This window comes from Lithobates pipiens, unplaced genomic scaffold (genome assembly GCF_037356315.1).
Source record: "Lithobates pipiens isolate NorthernLeopardFrog02 unplaced genomic scaffold, aLitPip1_a1.2 Scaffold_1, whole genome shotgun sequence".
Taxonomy (NCBI): domain Eukaryota; kingdom Metazoa; phylum Chordata; class Amphibia; order Anura; family Ranidae; genus Lithobates; species Lithobates pipiens.
This window is the reverse complement of record NW_027507685.1, coordinates 194950774-194976861: the sequence shown is the minus strand read 5'-3', so window position 1 is coordinate 194976861 and position 26088 is coordinate 194950774. Positions and strand designations below refer to the sequence as shown.

The 26088-nt window shown below is 50.1% G+C and overlaps 1 protein-coding gene across 1 annotated transcript in view; it reads right to left on the bottom strand.

Moving 5' to 3' along the window:
- Positions 1-5961: 5961 nt before the first annotated feature.
- Positions 5962-26088, bottom strand: part of RBM34 (RNA binding motif protein 34) — a gene marked incomplete in the record, with an annotated part of 52606 nt that continues 32479 nt past the window's right edge. The window contains 4 exon segments of the mRNA XM_077479574.1: positions 5962-6559; positions 11870-11988; positions 13285-13327; positions 22298-22361. Coding sequence (XP_077335700.1) covers positions 6314-6559; positions 11870-11988; positions 13285-13327; positions 22298-22361 — 472 coding nt within the window.

Genomic DNA, 26088 nt, shown 5'->3' with positions numbered 1-26088 from the left:
GGTGCTGGGGTGGAGGTAGGTCACCCCTGACCGATGGAGCAACGCTGACACCGTAAACCAGTGATGGGGAACCTTTGCCCCCAGATGTTTTGGAACTACATTTCCCATGATGCTCATGCACTCTGCAGTGTAGATGAGCATCATGGGAAATGTAGTTCTAAAACATCTGGGGTGCCAATTTTCACTATCAGGAGGATGTATACTTTTTAGTAAAAGTTGACATGTATATGATTGGGACATAACCGTAAGACAGTAGTAAAGCATTGCTTATAAATTGGCAAGTCCTTGCACTATTCTGCAAATCTAGTGCAAGCTCAGCCATACAACTTTATGGCTGAACTCGCATTGCACAGACATCGCATGTGATCGGCGCAGCAGTGTGGGTACGAATCACATGTGATGTCTGAGATCGCACATGTGATCCTGGGCTGAGGCTGTTAAGCTATACCAGTATATTGTGTTGTGTAACCTCTTGTCTGCAGAAATTCCCAAAAACTTCTGCTCAGCTGGGGGGCTGGGAGAAGGAACACTATTTAACCCCTGGGTACAAGTGCTTACCTCCTGTGTTGATCCACACTGTGGCTCTGCACTCCATCTGCTTAATTGGTGGCTGGGGGAGGAACATGAGTAAATTATCTTTATTCAGCAGTTTGGACAAGCTAATCTGAGTCCAGAAGTCTACTTCTATACAGATCCATGGACAATGGAGGACAATGGTGGATCTGTATAGAAGCTGACTTCGGGATTATTCAGCAGTTAGACAAACTAAAGAAAATAACTTTGCTCCAGATAACATTAACTAATCAAGTTCCTTCACCAGCTGAGCAGTTGGAACACAGTTACCAGGCAGGAGGAGACATGATTCAAAACCTATACTGTCCAGGTGAATCCTTGAGAGGGGTCCTACGCTGACCTTTCAGTGGGTGCAGATGTGGTAGCTGCCAACGGAAGCCCCCTAGTACCTATGGGTGATGTCTCGTCCCATTAATTTCCCAGCTGCTGGCAGTATTCTCTGCTGAGCTTCCCTCACTAGTTTCAAAAAAAGTATTGCAGAATATGTATTTGTTTCAGATTTACATTGATGTGATGACCTGGACTATTAAATGCTGGCCACAAAATCTACATGGTGACTGAAGTGAGATCGCTGAAACATGGCTCACTTTACGTGGCATGCAAACCCTAATCTTTGGCAATTACATTGCTAACTGGCTGAAATTCAAAAGGGAATGGGAAGTGTTCAGCAAAGCAGGACTCTCAGACAAGTTAAAGTACAAGCTTACCCTCTTCACAATTTTGCTGGTTTAAATGCTTAGATAAATGAGTTATTTCATAAGATAACTTACAAAGCCATCCACAATTTGGCCCTCTGCTACATCACTAACCTAGTCTCTAAATCAGTGATGGCGAACCTTGGCACCCCAGATGTTTTGGAACTACATTTCCCATGATGCTCAACTACACTACAGAGTGCATGGGCATCATGGGAAATGTAGTTCCAAAACACCTGGGGTGCCAAGGTTCGCCATCACTGCTCTAAATCCTAATTTACTAATCCCCCCCCCCCCCACCTGCTCTCTAGTTCCCTTGTCATCGCCTCCAGGACTTTTTCCAAGCCAATCTATCGCTTGCTTTTAGAAGATCCCTGAAAACCCTTCTCTTCAGAGAAGCATATCATACCAACAACTGTACTTTTACATCATCAGATCATCCCTGCCGGTTAGTTTTTGAATCGCTAGACCCTCCCGCCTAGATTGTAAGCTCTAGCGAGCAGGGCCCTCTAATGCCTCCTGTATTGTAACGCAACTGTCTTCCCTTATGTTGTAAAGTGCTGTGCAAAATGTTGGTGCTATATAAAGCCTGTATAGTAATGACAGAGGACCCAATGTCTTAATCAAGAAATTTGATGATATATGCTTACCACAATGTGATAACAGACAGACATGCATTTAACATGATGGCTCAGAAACCTGAAGGAATACAATTCTATGCAGCCACACTCACAGCATATGAACTGATATGTGGGATCTACAATAATACATTTTGTGTTTAGTTGTTCAGGGAGAAAGATTTAACACTGGAAACAGCCCTCTGAATATTTATATATTTGAACATTCTGAAAGGGCCACTAAGGAAATAAAAAGAGAGGCAGAAGTGTTTTGTGGTGCAAAAGTCAATGCAGCAACTGTGGTAGTAAATACGCTACAAGTGTCCGGCTTTTAACAAAAGCAAAAACTAATGCAACAAATGAAATAATTTTGTAAACTCTTGTAGGACCAAGCTTCAAAATCGAGGTGCATGGATAACACTGCACAACAAAATGTGCACAGAATTAATGAAGTGGAAGTTAATGATCACCAAACTTGTTTTCATTGTGAAAAGTGTGGATCTAATTGTAAATAAATGAGAAATATTCACCTCCCTCAACAGCATGCAAAAATATTTGTCAAGTTGAAAATTTACACTGGTGCCAAAAGCAATGTCATGTCCTGATTAGGGATGGGCCGAATACCCCCTAGTTCAGACCTGAACAGACCAAAAAAAATTTGTGTGAACCTTATTAAAATCTATGGGACACGAACATGAAAAATCAAAAGTACTAATTTTAACGGCTAATATACAAGTTATTGTAATAAAAAGTGTTTGGGGACCCGGGTCCGGCTCCAGGGGACATGTATCAATGCAAAAAAAGGTTTTAAAACAGACTTTTTCGGGAGCAGTGATTTTAATAATGCTTAAAGTGAAACTATCAAAATTAAATATTGTGATGGGGGTGTCCCTTTAGTCTGCTTGTAAAGTGGCGCATCTGTGTGATGCGTTTTACAGTGCCACAGCAAAATGACATTTAAACTTGCTTGTGGCCTCCCAATATTGGTAAAAATCCCCAAAAAAAAAATTGGCATGAGGGGACAGCAAATTTACGGTGATACAAGTTGCACACTCACTTCTTATAGCCTAGGCCATCTTTATGTAGAGCAAAAATTATTTTTTTCAGATCCTCAGAGAGCTCTTTGCCATGAGGTGCCATGTTGAACTTCCAGTGATCAGTATGAGAGAGTGAGAGCGATAACACCAAATTTACCAGACCTGCTTCCCATTCACACTTGAGACCTTGTAACACTAACGAGTCACAAGAAACCGGGGAGGAAAAATGGCTAATTGGGCCCAATTTGCACATTTTCACTTAGGGGTGTACTCACCTTTGTTGCCAGCGGTTTAGACATTAATGGCTATGGGTTGAGTTATTTTGAGGGTACAGCAAATTTATACTGTTATACAAGCTGTACACTCACTAATGTTCGCTGTTCGGTGAACACCTGATGTTCTCCTCAAATAGATCTATTTGCATCAAGGGAAAATAGGTAGACCAGTTCTGGCTCAAGGGACCACCTCAACTTGGGTCTGGATGCTCGATTCTAACCATGGGAGGCAGATCTGGTGTATGCTTTATCTTCCAAATGACCTTTGGAATGACAGGAAAAGTCATCAAGGGCAAGAGTTATCCTAATGGCACCTTTTTGGCCGAAAAAAGGTCATGGTTCGCAAGTCTTCTAAAGATCAGTATTTTTGGACCCATGGTAACTAACATGCAGGGAGTGGTGAACCAACCGGAATTTAGCTCTTTTTCTGACGGCCTGCCTTCTGAAAGGGGCTTTCAGCTAAAGGGATTGATCCTATCCTTAGTAGCCAGAAACCAACTACCAATGCTATACACAATAAAATCTGGAAGAAATTCAGCTTCTCGCACAGGTTTAATAACTATCTCGGGGCCCATGATTTATGCAGTCCTATGTTTCCTCCAGGCAGGGGCAGACCTGAACTTGGCAGTTAGTACCCTCAAGGTTCAGATATCAGCATTGTCTAGTTTCCTAAGTAGGAGGCTTAGAGAAGAGCCCCTAGTCAAGAGGTTTCTTATGGCCATAGGTTGTAGAAGGGCTCCCAGGGCATGAAGATTCCCATGCGATTTATCTACGGTGCTGCAGAGTTTTTGTAGGGTGCCTTTTGAACCACTGGAGGAGCTACCCATTAGCACTGGTATCCGCAAGAAGAATCAGCGAGATCCAGGCTCTCTTTATCGCAGAGACTTTCTGCACCATTTGTTTGGACAAAGTTACTCTCTCTCTAGACCCAGCTTTTCTTTCAAAAGTACCATCTAACTTTCATAGATTTGAGGAGATTGTGGTCCCTTCTTTTTGCAGGGAGCCTAAAAATCATAAGGAGGCATCAATTTAATAAAACAGATGTCAGGAGATGTTTGGTCGTTTACATTGAGCGCAACAAGCAATGGCAAGTTTCCACAAACCTGTTTGTATTGTTCGCAGGCCCAAACAGGGGTAAGAAAGCATCTAAAAATACGCTTGCAAGGTGGATGAAGTCGGCCATCACAGAGGCATACAAGGCAGCATCCTTGACACCACCATCTGGAGTAAAGGCTCATTCAACCAGGGCAGTATCGACATTTTGGGCTGAAAGGGCTGGAGCATCTCCCCTCCAGATTTGCAAGGCAGAAACCTGGTCCAGTTTCCAGAACTTTGTACGTCATTACAGGCCAATTCTGCTGGCCAGCCAGGACCAGTCTTTTGACAGGAAGGTTTGACAGGCTGTGGTCCTGTCCTAACTGGTTATCCCTATTTTGTCCTTTCTGTAAGCCGTTCTGGAAGATGGCTATGAAAAACAGTGTTATTACCTGTTCACTACTTTTTGCAAGAGTCTTCCAGGATGGCGCAATCCCTCCCTTTTATTTTGTGACATACTTACGCTGTCATATCGGGAGTGTAATATAAGTTTATTCTGTGCCTTTGGTTATTTGTTAACCCCCATGACGGTATTCCCGAGTCTGGCTCGGGGTGAAAATTTTGTACCATTAGCGGTAACCCCGAGCCAGACTCGGGACCGCATCACTGAATCCAGGGAGAGCTTACTTACCTTTTCCCCTGGATCCAGCGATGTCCCCCCGCTGTACGAGCGAGCCGTCCTCCGCTCGATCTATCACGGAGCCCAGCTCCGTTCCCTGCGAGCGTTGCGACGCACGAGGACGGAGACCGACACCAAACTCAAAAAGTGAAACACACACATTACATACAGTATAATGTAATCTTTCAGATTACATTGCTGTATGTAATTATTTCACATCCCCTTTGTTTCTAGTGGTCTGCCCAGTGTCCTGCATGCAGTTTTATAATATAAAAACTGTTCTTTATGCCTGGAAACTGGAGACTGTCCATAGCAATCAAAACTGTCCCTTTACATCAAAAATGGTTTTAGACCAGCTAGAAACGGCGATAATAAGTTAGAATCACACGCAGAATTGAGCGATATCGACTTGTGGGGAAATCCGTCATCATATACTGAAAAGTAATGATAGTGACAATTCTGCAACTGAGCAAATTTCAGTGTTTTTGATTTGATTACATTATCGAATATTTTTTATTTGGTATAATTATTTATAGTTATTTATTATATTATAATTTATGATTTAATTTTTCAAACTTTATCATACCCGGGATGTCCACTAGACTCTGGTTTGGACAGATTTAAGTGAGTTATTACTAAGAATTACAGGCCTACAATATAAAATGCCAAATTTCCATGCAAAATAATGGTACCGCTTTCAGCACCTAAAATCTGAAATAGTCATACCGCCAGGGAGGTTAATACTGAGGGGCTACTGCTTGTGTCTGTACATTTATAATGTGGATCATGCATTTCCTGTGCTAGGTGGGAGGAGCCTATCTCTCTCTCTAAACCGTCCTGGGAAAAAGTAGTTAACAGATAATAACACTGTTTTTATGACCCATTCAAAAAATGCATGCTGTGATACTATGGAATTCTTCTTCTATTTGCTGATCACAGCAGAGTCTCCAATGGAGAGAGTTTTGTGATCCGCATTAAAACAAACCTTTTCAAAAGAGGTGCTTACTAGTAAGGTTATTACATGAATTTCCAAATACATGGGTGATAACATTTTCTATAAAGGAGTTATCCATTTTATTGAGTTAATTCACCAAAAACAAAATCCTGGGGGCTGGCTCCTCTAACGTTCACTTAACAAAATTCTGACTGATGCTTGTGGAAAATACTCTAGAAACATGTCTTCCAAGAGACCATGCTCCCTACTATCCCATATAGATACTCATCTTACCACTCCTTCACCAGCGATTTTAGAGCTGACTGTAACAGAAGAGAAACAGTGATAAAAGGTAAGTATCTGTAGATCAGGAGGCCCCTTTGCAAAGGCATATTGTCACTTGGCATCCTTGCCCATTGAAGGTAATGTCTCCTAAAATATCAAACTGTACTAGTGGAACATGCTCAATCACTTCATTTTTTTCTTCTTAGTTTTGGGCTTCTTATTTTTACTCTTTGTGGCATCGGCAGTTTCACCCACAAAGCTCAACTTCTTTAATTTTCCTGGTTTCTGTGATTGCAGCTTAGGTTTGAAGGCCTTCCCGTCATTCTGTGTGCTTTGTGCTCCACCGGGCAGACAGCGCTTTACTCGAATTTTTCTCCCCATTAGGTCTGAATTGTTTAACTTCAGAGCCAACTGCGCAGCGTCTGTACCCTGAAAATAAAATTGCAAAAAAAATATTGAATTATTACATCCAAATACCTCAGTATATGTAAGCCTCAAAAAGAGCTAATTTTACATGATCATTCTACGCATTTTGTTATATACAGTTTTGTGCAAAAGTTTATGTAGATGTGAAAAATGCTTTCAGATATAGAATTGTTAATAGCAAAGTAAATGAAGAGAAATCCAAATCGATATTTGGTGAAACCACCAAACAGCCACCTACTACAGCCAAATATTTCAAATGTTGACTCATCAGTCCAGAGCCCCTGCTACCATTTATCTGCACCCCAGTTCCTATGTTTTCATACAAAGGACATAGAAACAAGGCTAAGCGACACAACAAAGTCAATGAAGGCTACATCAGAAGATGTCCAGGAGTGCGATCAGCACAGAACTTGCAGAAAGCAGCGGGACCCAGGTACACATATCTACTGTCTGAAGAAGTCTGCCCGGAAGTGGTCTTCAAGGAAGAACTGCATCCAAAAAACCTGATGTGGAAAGAAGGCTAAGTGACTCAACTATACATAAAAATATAGGAACTGGGGAGCAGAAAAATGGCAGCAGTTGCTCTGGACTGATGAGTCAACAAGTGAAATATTTGGCTGTAGCAGGAGACAATGTGTTGGCAAAGAGTTGGAGAGCAGTACCATGAGTGTCTGCAGGCAACTGTGAAGAATGGTGGAGGTTTCTTGCAAGTTTGAGGCTGCATTTCTGCAAATGGAGTTGGAGATTTGGTCAGGATCAAAGGTGTCCTCAATGCTGAGAAATATAGGGAGATAGTTAGCCATCATGCCATACCATCAGGGAGGCGTGTCATTGGCCCCAAATTTATTCTGCAGCAGCACAACAACCCCACCATACAGCCAGTGTCATTAGGAACATTCTTCAGTGTAAAGAAGAACAATGAGTTCTAGGAGTGTTGGTTTGACCCCCACAGAGCCCTGATCTCATCATCGTGGAGTCTGTCTGGGATTACATGAAGAGACAGAAGGATTTGAGGCAGCCGACATCCACAGAAGATCTGTGTTTAGTTCTTCAAGATGTTTGGAACAACCTACCTGCTGAGTTCCTCCAAAAACTGTGCAAGTCTACCTAGAACTGATGCTGTTTTTAAGGGAAAAGGCAGTCACACCAAATTTAGATTTGGATTTCTCTTATGCTCATTTTGTTAAATGAAAAAAAAAATAAAACACTTCTACTTCTGAATGCGTCTTCATTTGCAGCATTTTTTGGCAATGAACATTCAGATCAGTACTTTGGGGCCTAAAATTAAAGCTGAGCTCTACCCAAAAGGCACTCCTCCCCCCTATGCCACATTTGGCATGTCATTTGGGGGGGGGGGCAGGGGGGATTGGACAGGCACCCACTTATGCTCGGGCAACACAGGCAATCAGAGTTGAAGTTATCCTCTCCCCCTCCCTTGCTGCAACCTTCTTGAGGCGGCACAGAGCAACTTGCACCCGGTTGTTAAGCCGCAAGCTGTCACAGCCGGGTGCTCACACTTGTAATGCCGGTGTGGAGGAGAGGAGAGTGAGAGAAGCAAGGGTTTGGGGGGCCACATTGCTGGATCCTGGGACAAGCAAGTGTGTGAGTTAAGAGTCAGCAGCTACAAAACCGAGTGGAACCCTGCTTTAAGACCTAAAGTCCAGGTTCTAGTTTAAACAAAATTAAGTCAGAGTGCTGCTCAGCCATTCAGACTGTCTTGTAACCTATGTGTTGGAGATTGTCGTCATCTTTCCACCTCTCCGCCTCAGGCAATCAGAAGAAGCTTTGTAATTATTCATAGATTACAACGTTCCCTGTGAATGGCTGAGCATAGTTCCCACCCCTCCTGCTGCAACTGTGGTGTATTCATGGCGCTGAGGCTACATACAGTTTATACCAGGGCTCGACAAACCCCGGGCGCCAGATCGCATTGGCGACTAGAATTTGTGATCTGGCGCCTGGGGCAGCACAGCGGGGGTATCCTGTCTCCTTCCACCCCCCCCCGGCGTGATCGTGTCGGGCCGCGCCGCCGCCGGCCGGTAATTGAGGCCGCGGCTTTGAGGCCTTCTGTGGTCCGATGTTTAGTTCTGTAATCTGGCGCCATCTAGTGGTGGCTGTTGGTATGACAGCCAGCGATGCTAATGAAGCTTTCACTGCCCACCCATCTCACCTTTACTTAGAATAAAAAATAAAAAAAAAATGTGTGTGTGTGTGTGTGTGTGTGTATATATGTATATGTATATGTATATGTATATGTATATATATATATATATATATATATATATATATATATATATATATATATATATATATATATATATATATATATATATGTGTGTTTAGGAGTTCTAACAACCTAGAGAATAAAATGGTGGTCGTTGCAATACTGTCTGTCACACCGTATTTGTGCAGCGGACTTACAAGCGCATTTTCGGGGAAAAAGTCTTATTTTTTTAATTAAATCTAACAGTAAAGTTGGCCCAATTTTTTTATATTGTGAAAAATAATGTTACACCGAATAAATTGATACCCAACATGTCACGCTTCAAAATTGCGTCCGCTCATGGAATGGCGACAAACTTTTAGCCTTTAAAATCTCCATAGGCGACGTTTAAAAAATTCTACAGGTTGCATGTTTTGGGTTACAGAGGAGGTCTAGGGCTAGAATTATTGCTCTCGCTCTACCGAACGCAGCGATACCTCATGTGTGGTTTGAACACCGCTTTCCTATGCGGGCGCTACTCACGTATGCGTTCGCTTCTGCACGCAAGCTTGGCAGGACAGGGCGCATTTAAAACATTTTTTTTTTTCTTATTTTAACTTTTTATTTTTTCACGGTGCTTTTAAAAAAAAAAAAATTGTCACTTTTATTCCTATTACAAGGAATGTAAAAATCCCTTGTAATTGAAAAAAAACAGGACAGGTCCTCTTAAATATATGAGATCTGGGGTCAGAGAGACCTCAGATCTCAAATTTACACTAAAATGCAATAAAAAAAAATAAAAATTGTCATTTGAAAAAAAAGAAAATAAAAAAAAAAATGTCCCTCTAAGAGCTATGGGCAATGACATGGAGACAGGTGGGGGGGCCGCGCTATCCTCCCCTCACTCGTCTCCATGTCAGGCCAGGGACAGGTCTGGATTGCCGTTACCGACCTGGCTCCTAACTTTTTTAGCTGGCTCCTAGATTCCAAGCAAATTTGTCAAGCCCTGGTTTATACAGCACACACAGCTGCTACATCAGTTAGTGAAGTAAACAGCCCCTTTGGAACTATTTAAACCTCACTAAAACCGTAAGATGAGCTGTAATGCTTCCTGTAAACATTAAAGCAAATCTCCAGGTTTTCCGTGACTTTTATTAGTTTGTTTGAACCAAGCAAATGTGCTGCACTGGCTCTAAGCTTAAAGGGGTTGTAAAAGTTTTTTTTTTGTTTTTGTTTTTTCTAAATAGGTTCCTGTAAGCTAGTGCATTGTTGGTTCACTTACCTTTTCCTTTCTAACTGTTTTTTTTCTTTGTCTGAATTTCTCACTTCCTGTTTCTCCTCAGTAAACTTCACACCATAATCCGAGAGGTGTTTAGTCAGGCAGAACAGCTTACTGAGGAGGAACAGGAAGTAAGAAATTCAGATAAAGAAAACAAAGAAAAAAAACATTTAAGAGGGAAATCGAAGAAAAAGGTAAGTGAACCAACAATGCACTAGCTTAAAGGAACCTATTTAGAAAAAAAAAATAAAAAATAAAAAAAATAAAAACTTTACAATCCCTTTAAGCTCCATACAGTAAACTGATGGATTAAGGTGTGAGATATCGACTTCCCATCTCACACCCTAAACATGACAGTTGTCCCAACCAGTCATAGGCAGCTTTGTATTCTGTGGATGAATACAAGGTTTCTTCAGATTGGCTGAGGCAGAGAAGCGAGCTGATGACATCACGCTCTCCAACTCAACCAAAGGAAGCTTTGTATTCATTCACAGAATCCGAGAGCTTGACAGCCTGCCTCTCTACCTCAGCCAATCCGAGGAAGCTTTGTATTTTTTTTTTTTTTACAGAACTCAAAACTGCCTATAATTGGCTAAATATTGCTTAGACTGTTTTGTTCCAAGTGTAAGACAGGAAGTCGCTATCTCACAGCCAAAAAACCCAGCACCACGTATGACTGAAGATATCTACAGTGCTTAGTCAGTGCAACACTTGGCAAAAAAATAGTTCATTTGGACCAGCTTGGCGCAAACTATTTAAAGTCACAGAAAACCTGGAGATCAACTTAAACAGCCACAGTTATACAAGGCAGAATGCCAAATCCAAGATCAACAAACCTGAGACTAAGTCAACCCACTAGGATCCAAGCAGTCATAAAGCAAAACTTTTACCCATAACAACGTTAGGGGAAAAAAAAAAAAAAAAAAAAAACATTCTTTCGCAAGGAACATACATTCCACATTAATAATTATGCCACCAAAATTGGAGTGTGCTGTAAATTGCCTACAGCATTGTTCCTGTATCTTCGCATGAGGCTGCCATTGTGCTGAAGCCCAGAGCCCCTGAGCAGCAGTAGATCTGTAGGCGGTCAGCTGTTCGGCATCTAGTAGCACAGTTCAGTAATCTAGCAGGACTTTAAAGTGGAACTTTTGCTGAATTAAACGGATTGTTAATTCTCTGACTAAACACATTCCTGTTACATCAAAACGAAAGGTGTTCAAAGTCTTACGGTTTTCTTTAAAAGTCAGCCCCAGTCTTTGTAGAAAAGCATGCGTAAGAGAAGGAACCTTGCTCTCTGGGGAAGCAGTGGTCTTACTGCAAAAGATCCAACACATTCCCAGCTGCATCAGAGCTCTCTAATCAGTGGAGCATGAGCTTTTCTGATTGCAGAGCTATATAGGTCAGGCTCATTACAGGGGACATGTTGGAGCTCTGTACAGACACCACTGCTTCCAGACAGCAGGCTGCGGCTGCTGGCACAACATGGGCTTTTCTACTTAGACTATGGCTGCTTTAGAAAGTGAACACATTTTAAGATATTGAAACCTTTTGTATTGATGCACCTAAGGCCCCGTTCACACCTGATTTTTGTTTTGTTTTTTGATTGTAGCTGTAAAAAGTCAAATACCATTCATTTCAATGGTTCCTGTTTACATATCAGTGTTCTGTCATCTGACGCTAAAAGCTGCAAAAAAAGCCAGTTAATTGATATGCACTGGTGGGAATAGAGCCTAAAAAATATTTAGCCAGTTTAAACCAAAGTTTCCAATTCTATTTGTTGGGGAGGGGGGGTGGTTGGGGAACATGTATTTTTATTTCCCTTTAATCTTACCTGAAATAACACATAACCAAAGCCTTTACCAATCCCAGTTTTCTGGTCTCTGATGATACGAACGGCCTCTATGGTTCCACATTCAGAAAAGTGGTCCCTGAGAGCTTCTTCTTCCACATCTAAGATACGAGAAACCAAAAAAGTGACAAAAAAGTATTAAGTATTTATACCCCCTTGAAATTTTCCACATTTTGTCATGTTACAACCAAAAACGTAAATGTATTTTATTGGGATTTTATGTGATAGACCAACACAAAGTGGCATGAAAATGATAATTTTTTTCCAAATTTTTTACAAATAAATATATGAAAAGTGTGGCGTGTATTTGTATTCAGTCCCCTTTACTCTGATAGTCATGAATAAAATCTAGCGGAACCGATTGTCTTCAGAAGTCACCTGTGTGTAATTTAATCTCCGTATAAAATACAGCTGTTCTGTGAAGCCCTCAGAGGTTTGTTAAAGAACCTTAGTGAACAAACAGCATTATAAAAAGGTCAAGGAACACATCAGACAGGTCAGGGATAAAAGTTTTGGAGAAGTTTAAAGCAGGGTTAGAATCTAAAAAAACATCCCAAGCTTTGAACATCTCACGGAGCACTGTTCAATCCATCATCCGGAAATGGAAAGAGTATGGCACAACTGCAAACCTACCAAGACATGGCTGTCCACCTAAACTGACAGGCCGGGCAAGGAGAACATTAATCAGAGAAGCAGCCAAGAGGCCCATGGTAACTCTGGAGGAGTTGCAGAGATCCACAGCTCAGGGGGGAGAATCTGTCAACAGGACCACTATTAGTCATGCACTCCACAAATCTGGCCTTTATGGAAAAGTGGTAAGAAGAAAGCCATTGTTGAAAGAAAGCCATAAGAAGTCCCATTTGCAGTTTGGGAGAAGCAATGTGGGGGGACACAGCAAACACGTGGAAGAAGGTGCTCTGGTCAGATGAGACCAAAATTAAACTTTTTAGCCTAAAAGCAAAACGCTATGTGTGGTGGAAAACTAACACTGCACATCACCAATGACAACAATATAGGGATCAGTGCTAAAAATATGCATGGTTACTGTACTAATGAATATGCATGGTTACTGTACTGGTTAACCGTGTTGCTAACTGTGGGGGAGGTGCTTGTACTTTGGGAAGGCAGAGATCCGTGTTCCTACTTGGAAACACAGGATCACAGCCTTCCCTTGTCAGAGAATGGTGATCTGCCTTGTTTACATATGCAGACCGCCGTTCTGCCTGTCTCCCGAATGATCGGCGGGTCCAATCACAACAGGAACGGGTCGCTGAAGGCGAGGGTGCACAGCCCAGAACTGGAAGTGCAGTGGCTTTGCCACCGTATGTGAACTGTATATGGTCTGCAACTTACATATTTAGACTGGATTAAATTAAGACAATGGGCAGAGATCTTACCATATGGAAGATTTCCTACAAAGGCTGATTTCTTGTTGTCATGCTATAAGAAAAAAAACATTTAGTTTATAACCATTGGACAAGCATTGAGTGGAATCATAAAGACAGTATTAAAGCCAGCTGGTTGGTGGCACGTAGCTGTGCAATGTATGGAACAAAAAAAATTGCTAGAAGCAAGAGGAAAAAGTTTGCAGGAGGAAGAGACATTACATGCTCCAAAAGGCCTTGTTCACATGAGCGTACATCTGTGCGAAGGGCTGTTTTTGCCTGCATGGGATGCACAGGAGTTCCATGCATCCACATGCAGGCAGTACCACTCATGTCTGTGGGGACGCACTGGCTGCAGAGCTCCCAATTTTAAACCAATGCCCAACAAACATGAATGAGGCTATATGCAGGCAACACCTGTGCAGGCACAAACTGCCCCATGAATGAGTGTATGCCCGTGTATGAAGTCTGAGCCAAAAAAAACATAACCAATACAGAAATACCTATTCTTCAAAAATGAGCTCCTATCTTCCTGTGCTTTCTGTTAGCAAGGTTTACTTACTTACCTGAGGTCCTTCTAGATCCAGCAATGTTGCGTCAGTGTCTCGGCCACCTGGGACTCTCCTCATTGGCTGAAACAGAAGGGTGGTGGCATCTGCTCCCTGAGCAGAGAGAAAGGGGGCGGGGCTTGGCCACAGCTCCGTGTCTTAATGGACACAGGGAGCTGTGCCTCACTCCGGGTGCCCCCATAGCCAGCTGCTTGCTGTGGGGCACTCAGCAGAAGGGAGGGGCCAGATGAGCTGAAGAGGGACCCAATAATCAGGGCTGCTCTGTGCAAAACTACTACACAGAGAAGGTAAATTCCATGTTTCTCATTTTTATCTTAAAAAAACAACAACTTTACAATCACTTTAAACAACAGAATAAATAGTAACTATATCAAACGCAAGTTTTTTTTTCTCAAAATGGCAAACATGTTATACTTACCTGCTCTGTGTCCTGGTTTTGCACAGAGCAGCCCAGATCCTCCTCTTCTCGGGTCCTTCCACCGGTGATCCTGGCCCTTCCATCCTGCCCAGTGCCCCCAGAGAAAACAGTTTGCAGTCAGGGCACCATTCAGACACAGAGCCACGGCTCAGCCCCACCCCCAATCTCTTCTGGTTTGCTCACTGGCTCCCGCTGCTGTTTCAGCCAATGAGAAAGGAGAGTCCCCGGAGAGCCGAGGCTGACGTTCACATCAATAGATCACGATTGGGTATGTGAGGGATGCTGCACACAAAGTATTTTACCTTCATGCATAGAATACATGAAGATAAAAAGCCTTTACGACCACTTTAAAGTGATTGTAAGGGTATTTTATTTTTAAATAACAAACATATCATACTAACCTCCACTGTGCAGCTCGTTTTGCACAGAGTGGCCCCGAACCTGCTCTTCTGGGGTCCACCGACAGCTCTCGCGGCTCCTCCCCGCATCAGATAACCCCCTGCTGAGTCCAGCATTTGGCGTCCATAGAGGCCAAAAGCAGGACTTGGCCCTGCCCCCCACGTCATTGGATATGATTGACAGCAGCAGGAGCCAACGGCTGTGCTGCTATCAATCTATCCAATCAAGAGCCGTGAGCCCATAGAGAGAGAGAGAGTGAGCGCGTCCCCGTCGACTGAATGAAGGGGTTCAGGTAAGTAAAACTAGGCTAGGGGGCCGGCGACTGCAAGGTGTTTTTTCATCTTAATGCATAGGATGCTTAAGGGGAAAATACACAAACCTTTACAACCCCTTTAATGTGAAACTTGTTCTTGCTTTTTTTTAGCGCAGATGCTCAATTCTGGGTAAAACTTGTGCTAAGCAGTGTACAGAGGGGTCAGCAGGAAGACTACAGTACATTACAGTAGGGCAGGAGAGAAAAGTATACAGTGACAGCAGGGAACCATATAACAGAGGTGCGAGGGGGAACAGTATAGCATAGGGGGGCCCAGGAGGCAACAGTATAGGGGTGACAGCAGGGAACAATATAGTATAGGGGTTCCAGGAGGGAGCAGTATAGGGGGGCCAGGAGGGAGCAGTATAGCACAGGGAAGTTAGGAGGGGGTGGCAGAAGAAGACAGTATGGGTGGGGTGGGGCAGGAGGGAACAGTATAGGCACATGGGGGCAAGTAGGGGGCAGTATAGCATGGGGGGTCCCAGGACGGAGCAGTATAGCATGGGGGGTGGCAGGAAGGAACAGTATAGCACAGGGGGGCCGAATAGGGAGTAGTATTATTATTATTCAGGATTTATATAGCGGCAGCAATTTGCGCAGCGCTTTACAATATAAAAAGGAGACAATACAGTTATAATACAATAAAAAATACAAGAGGATTAAGAGGGCCCTGCTCAGAAGAGCTTACAATCTAATAGGGTGGTGCAGGTGGTACAAAAGGTTACAACTGTGGGGAATGCGCTGATGGAAGTGGTAGGAGATTAGTTGGAGACATGATAGGCTTCCCTGAAGAGATGAGTTTTCGGGGATCGCCTGAAGGTAGCAAGAGTAGGGGATAGCCAGACCAGTGGAGGTAGCAAGTTCCAGAGGATGGGAGAGGCTCTGGAGAAATCCTAGAGACGAGCATGGGAGGAGGAGGCGAGAGAGCTTGAGAGTAGAAGGTCTTGAGAAGAACGGATGGCACAGGGCGGGGGGGGGGGGGGTGGGGGGCCGACAGGATGGCACAGGGCGGGGGGGGGGGTGGGGGGCCGACAGGATGGCACAGGGCGGGGGGGGGCCCGACAGGATGGCACAGGGCGGGGGGGGGGCCCGACAGGATGGCACAGGGCGGGGGGGGGGCCCGACAGGATGGCACAGGGCGGGGGGGGGCCCGACAGGATGGCACAGGGCGGGGGGGGGCCCGACAGGATGGCACAGGGCGGGGGGGGGGCCCGACAGGATGGCACAGGGCGGGGGGGGGCCCGACAGGATGGCACAGGGCGGGGGGGGGCCCGACAGGATGGCACAGGGCGGGGGGGGGCCCGACAGGATGGCACAGGGCGGGGGGGGGGGCGACAGGATGGCACAGGGCGGGGGGGGGGCGACAGGATGGCACAGGGCGGGGGGGGGCCGAGAGGATGGCACAGGGCGGGGGGGGGGCGATAGGATGGCACAGGGCGGGGGGGGGGGCGATAGGATGGCACAGGGCGGGGGGGGGGGGCGATAGGATGGCACAGGGCGGGGGGGGGGGGCGATAGGATGGCACAGGGCGGGGGGGGGGCGATAGGATGGCACAGGGCGGGGGGGGGGGGCGATAGGATGGCACAGGGCGGGGGGGGGGGGCGATAGGATGGCACAGGGCGGGGGGGGGGGGCGATAGGATGGCACAGGGCGGGGGGGGGGGGGCGATAGGATGGCACAGGGCGGGGGGGGGGGGGCGATAGGATGGCACAGGGCGGGGGGGGGGGGGCGATAGGATGGCACAGGGCGGGGGGGGGGGGCGATAGGATGGCACAGGGCGGGGGGGGGGGGCGATAGGATGGCACAGGGCGGGGGGGGGGGCGATAGGATGGCACAGGGCGGGGGGGGGGCGATAGGATGGCACAGGGCGGGGGGGGGGGGCCGATAGGATGGCGCGGGGGGGGGGGGCCGATAGGATGGCACAGGGCGGGGGGGGGGGGGGCCGATAGGATGGCACAGGGCGGGGGGGGGGGGGCCGATAGGATGGCACAGGGCGGGGGGGGGCCGATAGGATGGCACAGGGCGGGGGGGGGCCGATAGGATGGCACAGGGCGGGGGGGGGCCGATAGGATGGCACAGGGCGGGGGGGGGGCCGATAGGATGGCACAGGGCGGGGGGGGGGCCGATAGGATGGCACAGGGCGGGGGGGGGCCGATAGGATGGCACAGGGCGGGGGGGGGCCGATAGGATGGCACAGGGCGGGGGGGGGCCGATAGGATGGCACAGGGCGGGGGGGGGGCCGATAGGATGGCACAGGGCGGGGGGGGGGCCGATAGGATGGCACAGGGCGGGGGGGGGGCCGATAGGATGGCACAGGGCGGGGGGGGGGCCGATAGGATGGCACAGGGCGGGGGGGGGCCGATAGGATGGCACAGGGCGGGGGGGGGGCCGATAGGATGGCACAGGGCGGGGGGGGGGGCCGATAGGATGGCACAGGGCGGGGGGGGGGGCCGATAGGATGGCACAGGGCGGGGGGGGGGCCGATAGGATGGCACAGGGCGGGGGGGGGGCCGATAGGATGGCACAGGCGGGGGGGGGCCGATAGGATGGCACAGGGCGGGGGGGGGGCCGATAGGATGGCACAGGGCGGGGGGGGGCCGATAGGATGGCACAGGGCGGGGGGGGGGCCGATAGGATGGCACAGGGCGGGGGGGGGGCCGATAGGATGGCACAGGGCGGGGGGGGGGCCGATAGGATGGCACAGGGCGGGGGGGGGCCGATAGGATGGCACAGGGCGGGGGGGGGGCCGATAGGATGGCACAGGGCGGGGGGGGGGCCGATAGGATGGCACAGGGCGGGGGGGGGGCCGATAGGATGGCACAGGGCGGGGGGGGGCCGATAGGATGGCACAGGGCGGGGGGGGGGCCGATAGGATGGCACAGGGCGGGGGGGGGGCCGATAGGATGGCACAGGGCGGGGGGGGGGCCGATAGGATGGCACAGGGCGGGGGGGGGGCCGATAGGATGGCACAGGGCGGGGGGGGGCCGATAGGAGGCCCCCCCCACAGGGCGGGGAGTGGGGGGACGATAGGATGGCACAGGGCGGGGGGGGGGGCCGATAGGATGGCACAGGGCGGGGGGGGGGGGCCGATAGGATGGCACAGGGCGGGGGGGGGCCGATAGGATGGCACAGGGCGGGGGGGGGGCGGGGGGGGGCCGATAGGATGGCACAGGGCGGGGGGGGGGCCGATAGGATGGCACAGGGCGGGGGGGGGGCCGATAGGATGGCACAGGGCGGGGGGGGGCCGATAGGATGGCACAGGGCGGGGGGGGGGCCGATAGGATGGCACAGGGCGGGGGGGGGCCGATAGGATGGCACAGGGCGGGGGGGGCCGATAGGATGGCACAGGGCGGGGGGGGGCCGATAGGATGGCACAGGGCGGGGGGGGCCGATAGGATGGCACAGGGCGGGGGGGGCCGGGATAGGATGGCACAGGGCGGGGGGGGGCCGATAGGATGGCACAGGGCGGGGGGGGCCGATAGGATGGCACAGGGCGGGGGGGGGCCGATAGGATGGCACAGGGCGGGGGGGGGCCGATAGGATGGCACAGGGCGGGGGGGGCGATAGGATGGCACAGGGCGGGGGGGGGCCGATAGGATGGCACAGGGCGGGGGGGGGCCGCTAGGATGGCACAGGGCGGGGGGGGCCGATAGGATGGCACAGGGCGGGGGGGGGGATAGGATGGCACAGGGCGGGGGGGGGGCGATAGGATGGCACAGGGCGGGGGGGCGATAGGATGGCACAGGGCGGGGGGGGGGCGGATAGGATGGCACAGGGCGGGGGGGGCCGATAGGATGGCACAGGGCGGGGGGGGGGCGATAGGATGGCACAGGGCGGGGGGGGGGGCGATAGGATGGCACAGGGCGGGGGGCCAGGAGGGGGCGATAGGATGGCACAGGGCGGGGGGCCAGGGGGGCGATAGGATGGCACAGGGCGGGGGGGCCAGGAGGGGGCGATAGGATGGCACAGGGCGGGGGGGCCAGGAGGGGGCGATAGGATGGCACAGGGCGGGGGGGGCCAGGAGGGGGCGATAGGATGGCACAGGGCGGGGGGGCAGGAGGGGGCGATAGGATGGCACAGGGCGGGGGGGCCAGGAGGGGGCGATAGGATGGCACAGGGCGGGGGGGCCAGGAGGGGGCGATAGGATGGCACAGGGCGGGGGGGCCAGGAGGGGGGCGATAGGATGGCACAGGGCGGGGGGGCCAGGAGGGGGCGATAGGATGGCACAGGGCGGGGGGGGCCAGGAGGGGGCGATAGGATGGCACAGGGCGGGGGGCCAGGAGGGGGCGATAGGATGGCACAGGGCGGGGGGGCCAAGGGGGCGATAGGATGGCACAGGGCGGGGGGGCCAAGAGGGGGCGATAGGATGGCACAGGGCGGGGGGGGGCGATAGGATGGCACAGGGCGGGGGGGGCCAGGAGGGGGGGCGATAGGATGGCACAGGGCGGGGGGGCCAGGAGGGGGCGATAGGATGGCACAGGGCGGGGGGGGCCAGGAGGGGGCGATAGGATGGCACAGGGCGGGGGGGGGCCAGGACGGGGCGATAGGATGGCACAGGGCGGGGGGGGGGCCAGGACGGGGCGATAGGATGGCACAGGGCGGGGGGGCCAGGAGGGGGGCGATAGGATGGCACAGGGCGGGGGGGGGCGATAGGATGGCACAGGGCGGGGGGGGCCAGGAGGGGGCGATAGGATGGCACAGGGCGGGGGGGCCAGGAGGGGGCGATAGGATGGCACAGGGCGGGGGGGCCAGGAGGGGGCGATAGGATGGCACAGGGCGGGGGGGCCAGGAGGGGGCGATAGGATGGCACAGGGCGGGGGGGCCAGGAGGGGGCGATAGGATGGCACAGGGCGGGGGGGCCAGGAGGGGGCGATAGGATGGCACAGGGCGGGGGGGCCAGGAGGGGGAGATAGGATGGCACAGGGCGGGGGGGCCAGGAGGGGGCGATAGGATGGCACAGGGCGGGGGGGCCAGGAGGGGCGATAGGATGGCACAGGGCGGGGGGGCCAGGAGGGGGGCGATAGGATGGCACAGGGCGGGGGGGCCCAGGAGGGGGCGATAGGATGGCACAGGGGGCGGGGGGCCAGGAGGGGGCGATAGGATGGCACAGGGCGGGGGGGCCAAGAGGGGGCGATAGGATGGCACAGGGCGGGGGGGCCAAGAGGGGGCGATAGGATGGCACAGGGCGGGGGGGCGATAGGATGGCACAGGGCGGGGGGGGCCAGGAGGGGGGGCGATAGGATGGCACAGGGCGGGGGGGCCAGGAGGGGGCGATAGGATGGCACAGGGCGGGGGGGGCCAGGAGGGGGCGATAGGATGGCACAGGGCGGGGGGGGGGGGCCAGGACGGGGCGATAGGATGGCACAGGGCGGGGGGGCCAGGAGGGGGGCGATAGGATGGCACAGGGCGGGGGGGGGCGATAGGATGGCACAGGGCGGGGGGGCCAGGAGGGGGCGATAGGATGGCACAGGGCGGGGGGGGCCAGGAGGGGGCGATAGGATTGCACAGGGCAGGGGCGCCAGGAGGGGCGATAGGATGACACAGGGCGGGGAGCCAGGAGGGGGTGATAGGATAGCACAGGGCGGGGGGGGGGGGCAGGGGGGGCAATAGGATAGCACAGGGAGGGGGACCAGGAGGCGATAGCACAGGGTGGGGGGCCAGGACGACGATAGGATAGCACAGGGCAGGGGGGGCCAGGACGATAGCACAGGGCGGGGGGGGGGGGGACAGGGGGCCGATAGGATAGCACAGGGCAGGGGGGCCAGGAGGCGACAGGATAGCACAGGGCGGGGGAGGGCCAGGAGGCGACAGGATAGCACAGGGCAGGGGAGGGCCAGGAGGCGACAGGATAGCACAGGGCGGGGGCAGGAGGCGACAGGATAGCACAGGGCGGGGGCAGGAGGCGACAGGATAGCACAGGGCGGGGGGGGGGGGGAAGGAGGCGACAGGATAGCACAGGCGGGGGGGGGGGCAGGAGGCGACAGGATAGCACAGGGAAGGGGGGCCAGGAGGCGACAGGATAGCACAGGGAAGGGGGGCCAGGAGGCGACAGGATAGCACAGGGAAGGGGGGCCAGGAGGCGACAGGATAGCACAGGGAAGGGGGGCCAGGAGGCGACAGGATAGCACAGGGCGGGGGGCCAGGAGGCGACAGGATAGCACAGGGCGGGAGGGGCCAGGAGGACGATAGGATAGCACAGGGCAGGGGGGGCCAGGAGGACGATAGCACAGGGCGCGGGGGGGGGGGGGGGGCAGGAGGGCGATAGGATGGCACAGGGCGGGGGGGGCCAGGAGGCGACAGGATAGCACAGGGTGGTGGGCCAGGAGGTGGCAGGATAGCACAGGGCGGGGGGCCAGGAGAGTACAGGGAACATTATAGAACACATTATAGCACATGGGGGGGTGCGGGATAGGACAGGAGGGAACAGTATAGCATGGGGGGGGTGAAGAAGGAAGCAGTATAGCACAGTGGGGCCAGGAGGGAACAGTGTAGTACAAGAGGGGGGCACGGAGGAGAGAACATTATAGCATAGGGGGGTTAAGAGGGAATAGTGTAGAGGGGTCAGCAAAAAACAGTACAGGGGCACCCGGAGGGGACAGTATAGCAGAGTAGGGGCAGGTAGGAAAAGAATAGCAGAGGGGATCCAAGAGGGACCAGTATAGCACAGGAGAGCCAGGAGGGAACAGCATAGCCCGGGGGAGCAAGCAGGGAACAGTATAGAACTGGGGGGGGGGGGGCGCAGGAGGGAACTGTATAGCGCAGGGGGGCCAAGAGGGAACAGTATATGGGGGTAAAGAGAGAACAGTATGGGGGGACAGGAGTATAGCTCAGGAGGCAAGGACAAAGCAATATAGCTGTGGAGGGGGGGCCCAGGACAGAGCAGTATAGCTGGATATAGTATAGGGGGACCAGGGGGGAAACCTATAAGGGGGCCAGTAGAAAACCGCACAGGGGCCCAGGAGGGCACAATACTGGGATCTGTAGCATTTTTATTATGCTGAGTAGCTGCTGAATCGCATCTCTCACCCCAATTCCGACCCGCCTTCCCCCCTTGTCCCTCCCAACTGATGTCACACACAGTAATCTGGGAAGGACATGAGGGAGGGGGCCTGGTTGGGATTGCCGCATGACAGTGATGCAAGTTCTTTATCTGCTCTCTGCAGCCTGTCAGCTATGTGGGATGCAATCCACTATTCATTTGCTTGTGATGATCCAATAGATTGTGGTGGAACCGTTGGGGACCTCTGGCAGAAGCCCGGTTGAGAAACACTGGTGTACTATATTACATTTTTGTAATTTGGTTTAGGTACATTTAAAGCAGCTTACCGTAGAGCTCTTTGAGGCAAGATCCACTCTGATGTGGAATCCATTGCTGATCTCTGTACCGTTCCTAGTTATAAAAATAATTAAACATGATTAGGGTGAGCAGGTGAAACAGTTTTGTAGGTGAACCCAAGCAAGCATTTCCTTTTCATCTGCTGAAACTGCAACCTAAGGTGCCCATTTATGTAGTGGGTACATGGCCTAACAGAAATACAACACACAATTAAAGAACAGCAGCGTGCTTTACAAATGTGCATTGCACTTACCCTGGCTTCGGAAATCTGCAGTAAAGTGCAATTAAAATAAAGAGGGAGGGGAAGTCAGGAAGACAGCCTGGTCAAGTGAACTATGACAGTCACCATATCCACCGGCTCTCCTCCAATCACAGACTTCTCTCTGCAGCATTGCAGACCATTGAGATGATCTGTAGTGTGCAGTAACTTTGCAATGGAGAGCAAATAGTGGCATGTAAACAGACCCCTAAACAGTGAGGCAGGAATTATAGAACTGTCCCAGAGCATAGTCCTTCAGAAACAAGTCAGCAATGGCAGAACCCACATTTTAATGCATAGTTTCCCTGTACACAGGCGAAAAAAACTGCGCTATAATGATCCAATTCAATATCTATGAATATATAAATAATTCATACAAAAAATCGTGCAAAAAAATGAATATCAAATAAATGAATAATTTGTGCAAAAATCAATATATACACTGCTCTAATTAGAGCTTAAAGCGGTTCTGCACACATATTAATAACATTTTCCCATTCTGTTCCCTCTAGACCGTACATTTGATAATGTCACAGTTTTTTTATTTTTATTAACCTACCTTATGTAATTTGTAATATTTTATTTTCATCCCCTGCGGCGATGGGCGGTCTCTTGCGGGGATCAGCATCACTTTCTGCTGAACCCCGCACTGTCTCCTGGGATCTCGTCCAAGTAATCCCAGGAGACATTGCGGCTAATACAGCCGAAATCTCACGAGATTTCGAGGACGTGACGTCATCACGCCGGTGTAGTGTCATATTTTGCTGCCTATCACACCGTGCGTTCCAACATAGTTTCGGCAATACAGTTCAGCTAAACCATTACATAATGTTATGGAAGTGACGTTCCAGACAACACAAACACTGGGCCGTGCGTTACAACACTAACACTTACACTAACACAGTGTCCTCATCCCTATCCCTGTGTTTCAATGTTCAGTGTCCTCATCCTTATCCCGGTGCTTCAATGTTCAGTGTCCTCATCCCTATCCCCGGGCTTCAATGTTCAGTGTCCTCATCCCTATCCCCAAGCTTCAATGTTCAGTGTCCTCATCCCTATCCCCGAGCTTCAATGTTCAGTGTCCTCATCCCTATCCCCAAGCTTCAATGTTCAGTGTCCTCATCCCTATCCCCGAGCTTCAATGTTCAGTGTCCTCATCCTTATCCCCGTGCTTCGATGAGGACACTGAACATTGAAGCTCGGGGATAGGGATGAGGACACTGAACATTGAAGCAGGGGGATAAATGATGAGGACACTGAACATTGAAGCTCGGGGATAGGGATGAGGACACTGAACATTGAAGCCCGGGGATAAGGATGAGGACACTGAACATTGAAGCAGGGGGATAATGATGAGGACACTGAACATTGAAGCTCGGGGATAGGGATGGAGGACACTGAACATTGAAGCACAGGGATAAGGATGAGGACACTGAACATTGAAGCCCGGGGATAGGGATGAGGACACTGAACATTGAAGCACAGGGATAAGGATGAGGACACTGAACATTGAAGCCCAGGGATAGGGATGAGGACAGTGAACATTGAAGCCCAGGGATAAGGATGAGTACACTGAACATTGAAGCATGGGGATAGGGATGAGGACACTGAACATTAAACAGGGGGATAATGATGAGGACACTGAACATTGAAGCCCGGGGATAAGGATGAGGACACTGAACATTGAAGCACGGGGATAAGGATGAGGACACTGAACATTGAAGCATGTAGCTCAGGATAGGCACTACAAGTCCCAGCAATGCAGAACCTAACACCGCACGTAGCTCAGCATGGTTGGTAAAAAATGATACTAGGTAACAAGGGAAGTATTAGTGTTGTAACGCACGGCCCAGTGTTTGTGTTGTCTGTAATGTCACTTCCGTAACATTATGTGATGGTTTCGCTGAACTGTTTGGAGGGCGATTTGAATTTCGCCATTGTTCTCCAGGGCAAACAGGTAAACATGACACAGCTCTGCTCTGTAGCTACAAAGCATGTGCGAGAACCGGCAGAGCATGCTGGTTAGAAAACCCAGGAAATAAGGAGGAAGTTTTGCTTGTGGGCTTCACTTGCCCACAACAAAAATGACAACGGCCGAACATTGTAAATATAAACGAACATTTTGCACAAAAACGGACATGCAGCAGTCAGAAAACTAAGACAAGTAAGCCTTTTTATATAAAAACATCAATGTTAAAGCATAACCATAAAAAAAAAAAATTCTCAGCAGTGCAGAACCGCTTTAAATTCAAAATAATAGTCCATCTCCAACCAAAAAACGTTTTTGCTTGTGATTTCCACCGTGATGAACCACACCGCACCAACGAAAAGGTGTCACCAAGAAAGCAGGAAAAGACCACCAAAAATACTGACGCTTAAAATTAAAATATCTTGGCAATATTATACTATGGCGATTCCCCCTTTTTATCTATGTGATTGGCAATGAGCGGTGTGGCCGTAGGAATATACCAGCAGGAACAGAGTGCCTAAAGGGATACATCCTCCATGCAGCTCAGGTCCAGAAGGAGGGATATGACAGTGGCGATATTAGATCTCTGAGATGGGATCTGTGTAGCTGGTAAGCGTCAGTATTTTTGGTGGTGGAAAGTCTTTTCCTGCTTTCTTGGTGACACCTTTTCGTTGGTGCGGTGTGGTTCATCACGGTGGAAATCACAAGCAAAAACGTTTTTTGGTTGGAGATGGACTATTATGTTTTTATTAATATTAATTTAAGCTCTAATTAGAGCAGTGTATATATTAATTTTTGCACAAATTATTCATTTATTTTATATATTCATTTTTTTGCACCATTTTTTGTATGAATTATTTATATATTCATAGATATTTAATTGGATCATTATAGCGCAGCTTTTTTTGTAAAATTGGTATTTAATATTGTGGATATCTCACATTTAGGTTGCAGCTTTACTTTCACAAATACTTTTATAGTTTGTCAATTATTTGAACCTTAAATAGCGCTGCATTACATTTTTTATACAAGGCTTTTGCTTGCTTTAAAATGGCTTCTCGCTCCATTCTTTCTCCAAGCCCTAAACAAATCCCTAACTCCAGCTGCAGAGCTCCTCCAACACCACCAGCCCTGGAGCTGTTCCAATAACCTCCCCCTCCCTTAACATCTGGGGCAACATTTTTTTAGGGGAAGAGGGTGCCTGGTTTTGACAGGTACTTGCTACCCCACTTCTGGTCAGATCACCCCTCCCCCTTTCTCCACAGCCTTCTGGGCATGCGAAAGTGAGCAGTACACAGAATGCCGGCGCCAGGAACCAAAGCCTGGTGAAGAAGCCGGTTGAGGACATCGCTGAATTCTGGGGCAGGTAAGTGTTCTATTAAACTATAGCTGTTGACTTAATTTTTGAACTGTAGACCGGACAGCTGCTTTAAAGTGGTTGTAAACCCTTACAAACCACTTTGATCTACAGGTAAGCCTAAATTAAGGCTTACCTGTAGGTCCAAGAAATATCTCCTAAACCTATACGGTTTAGGAGATATTTGCCTGAAGAC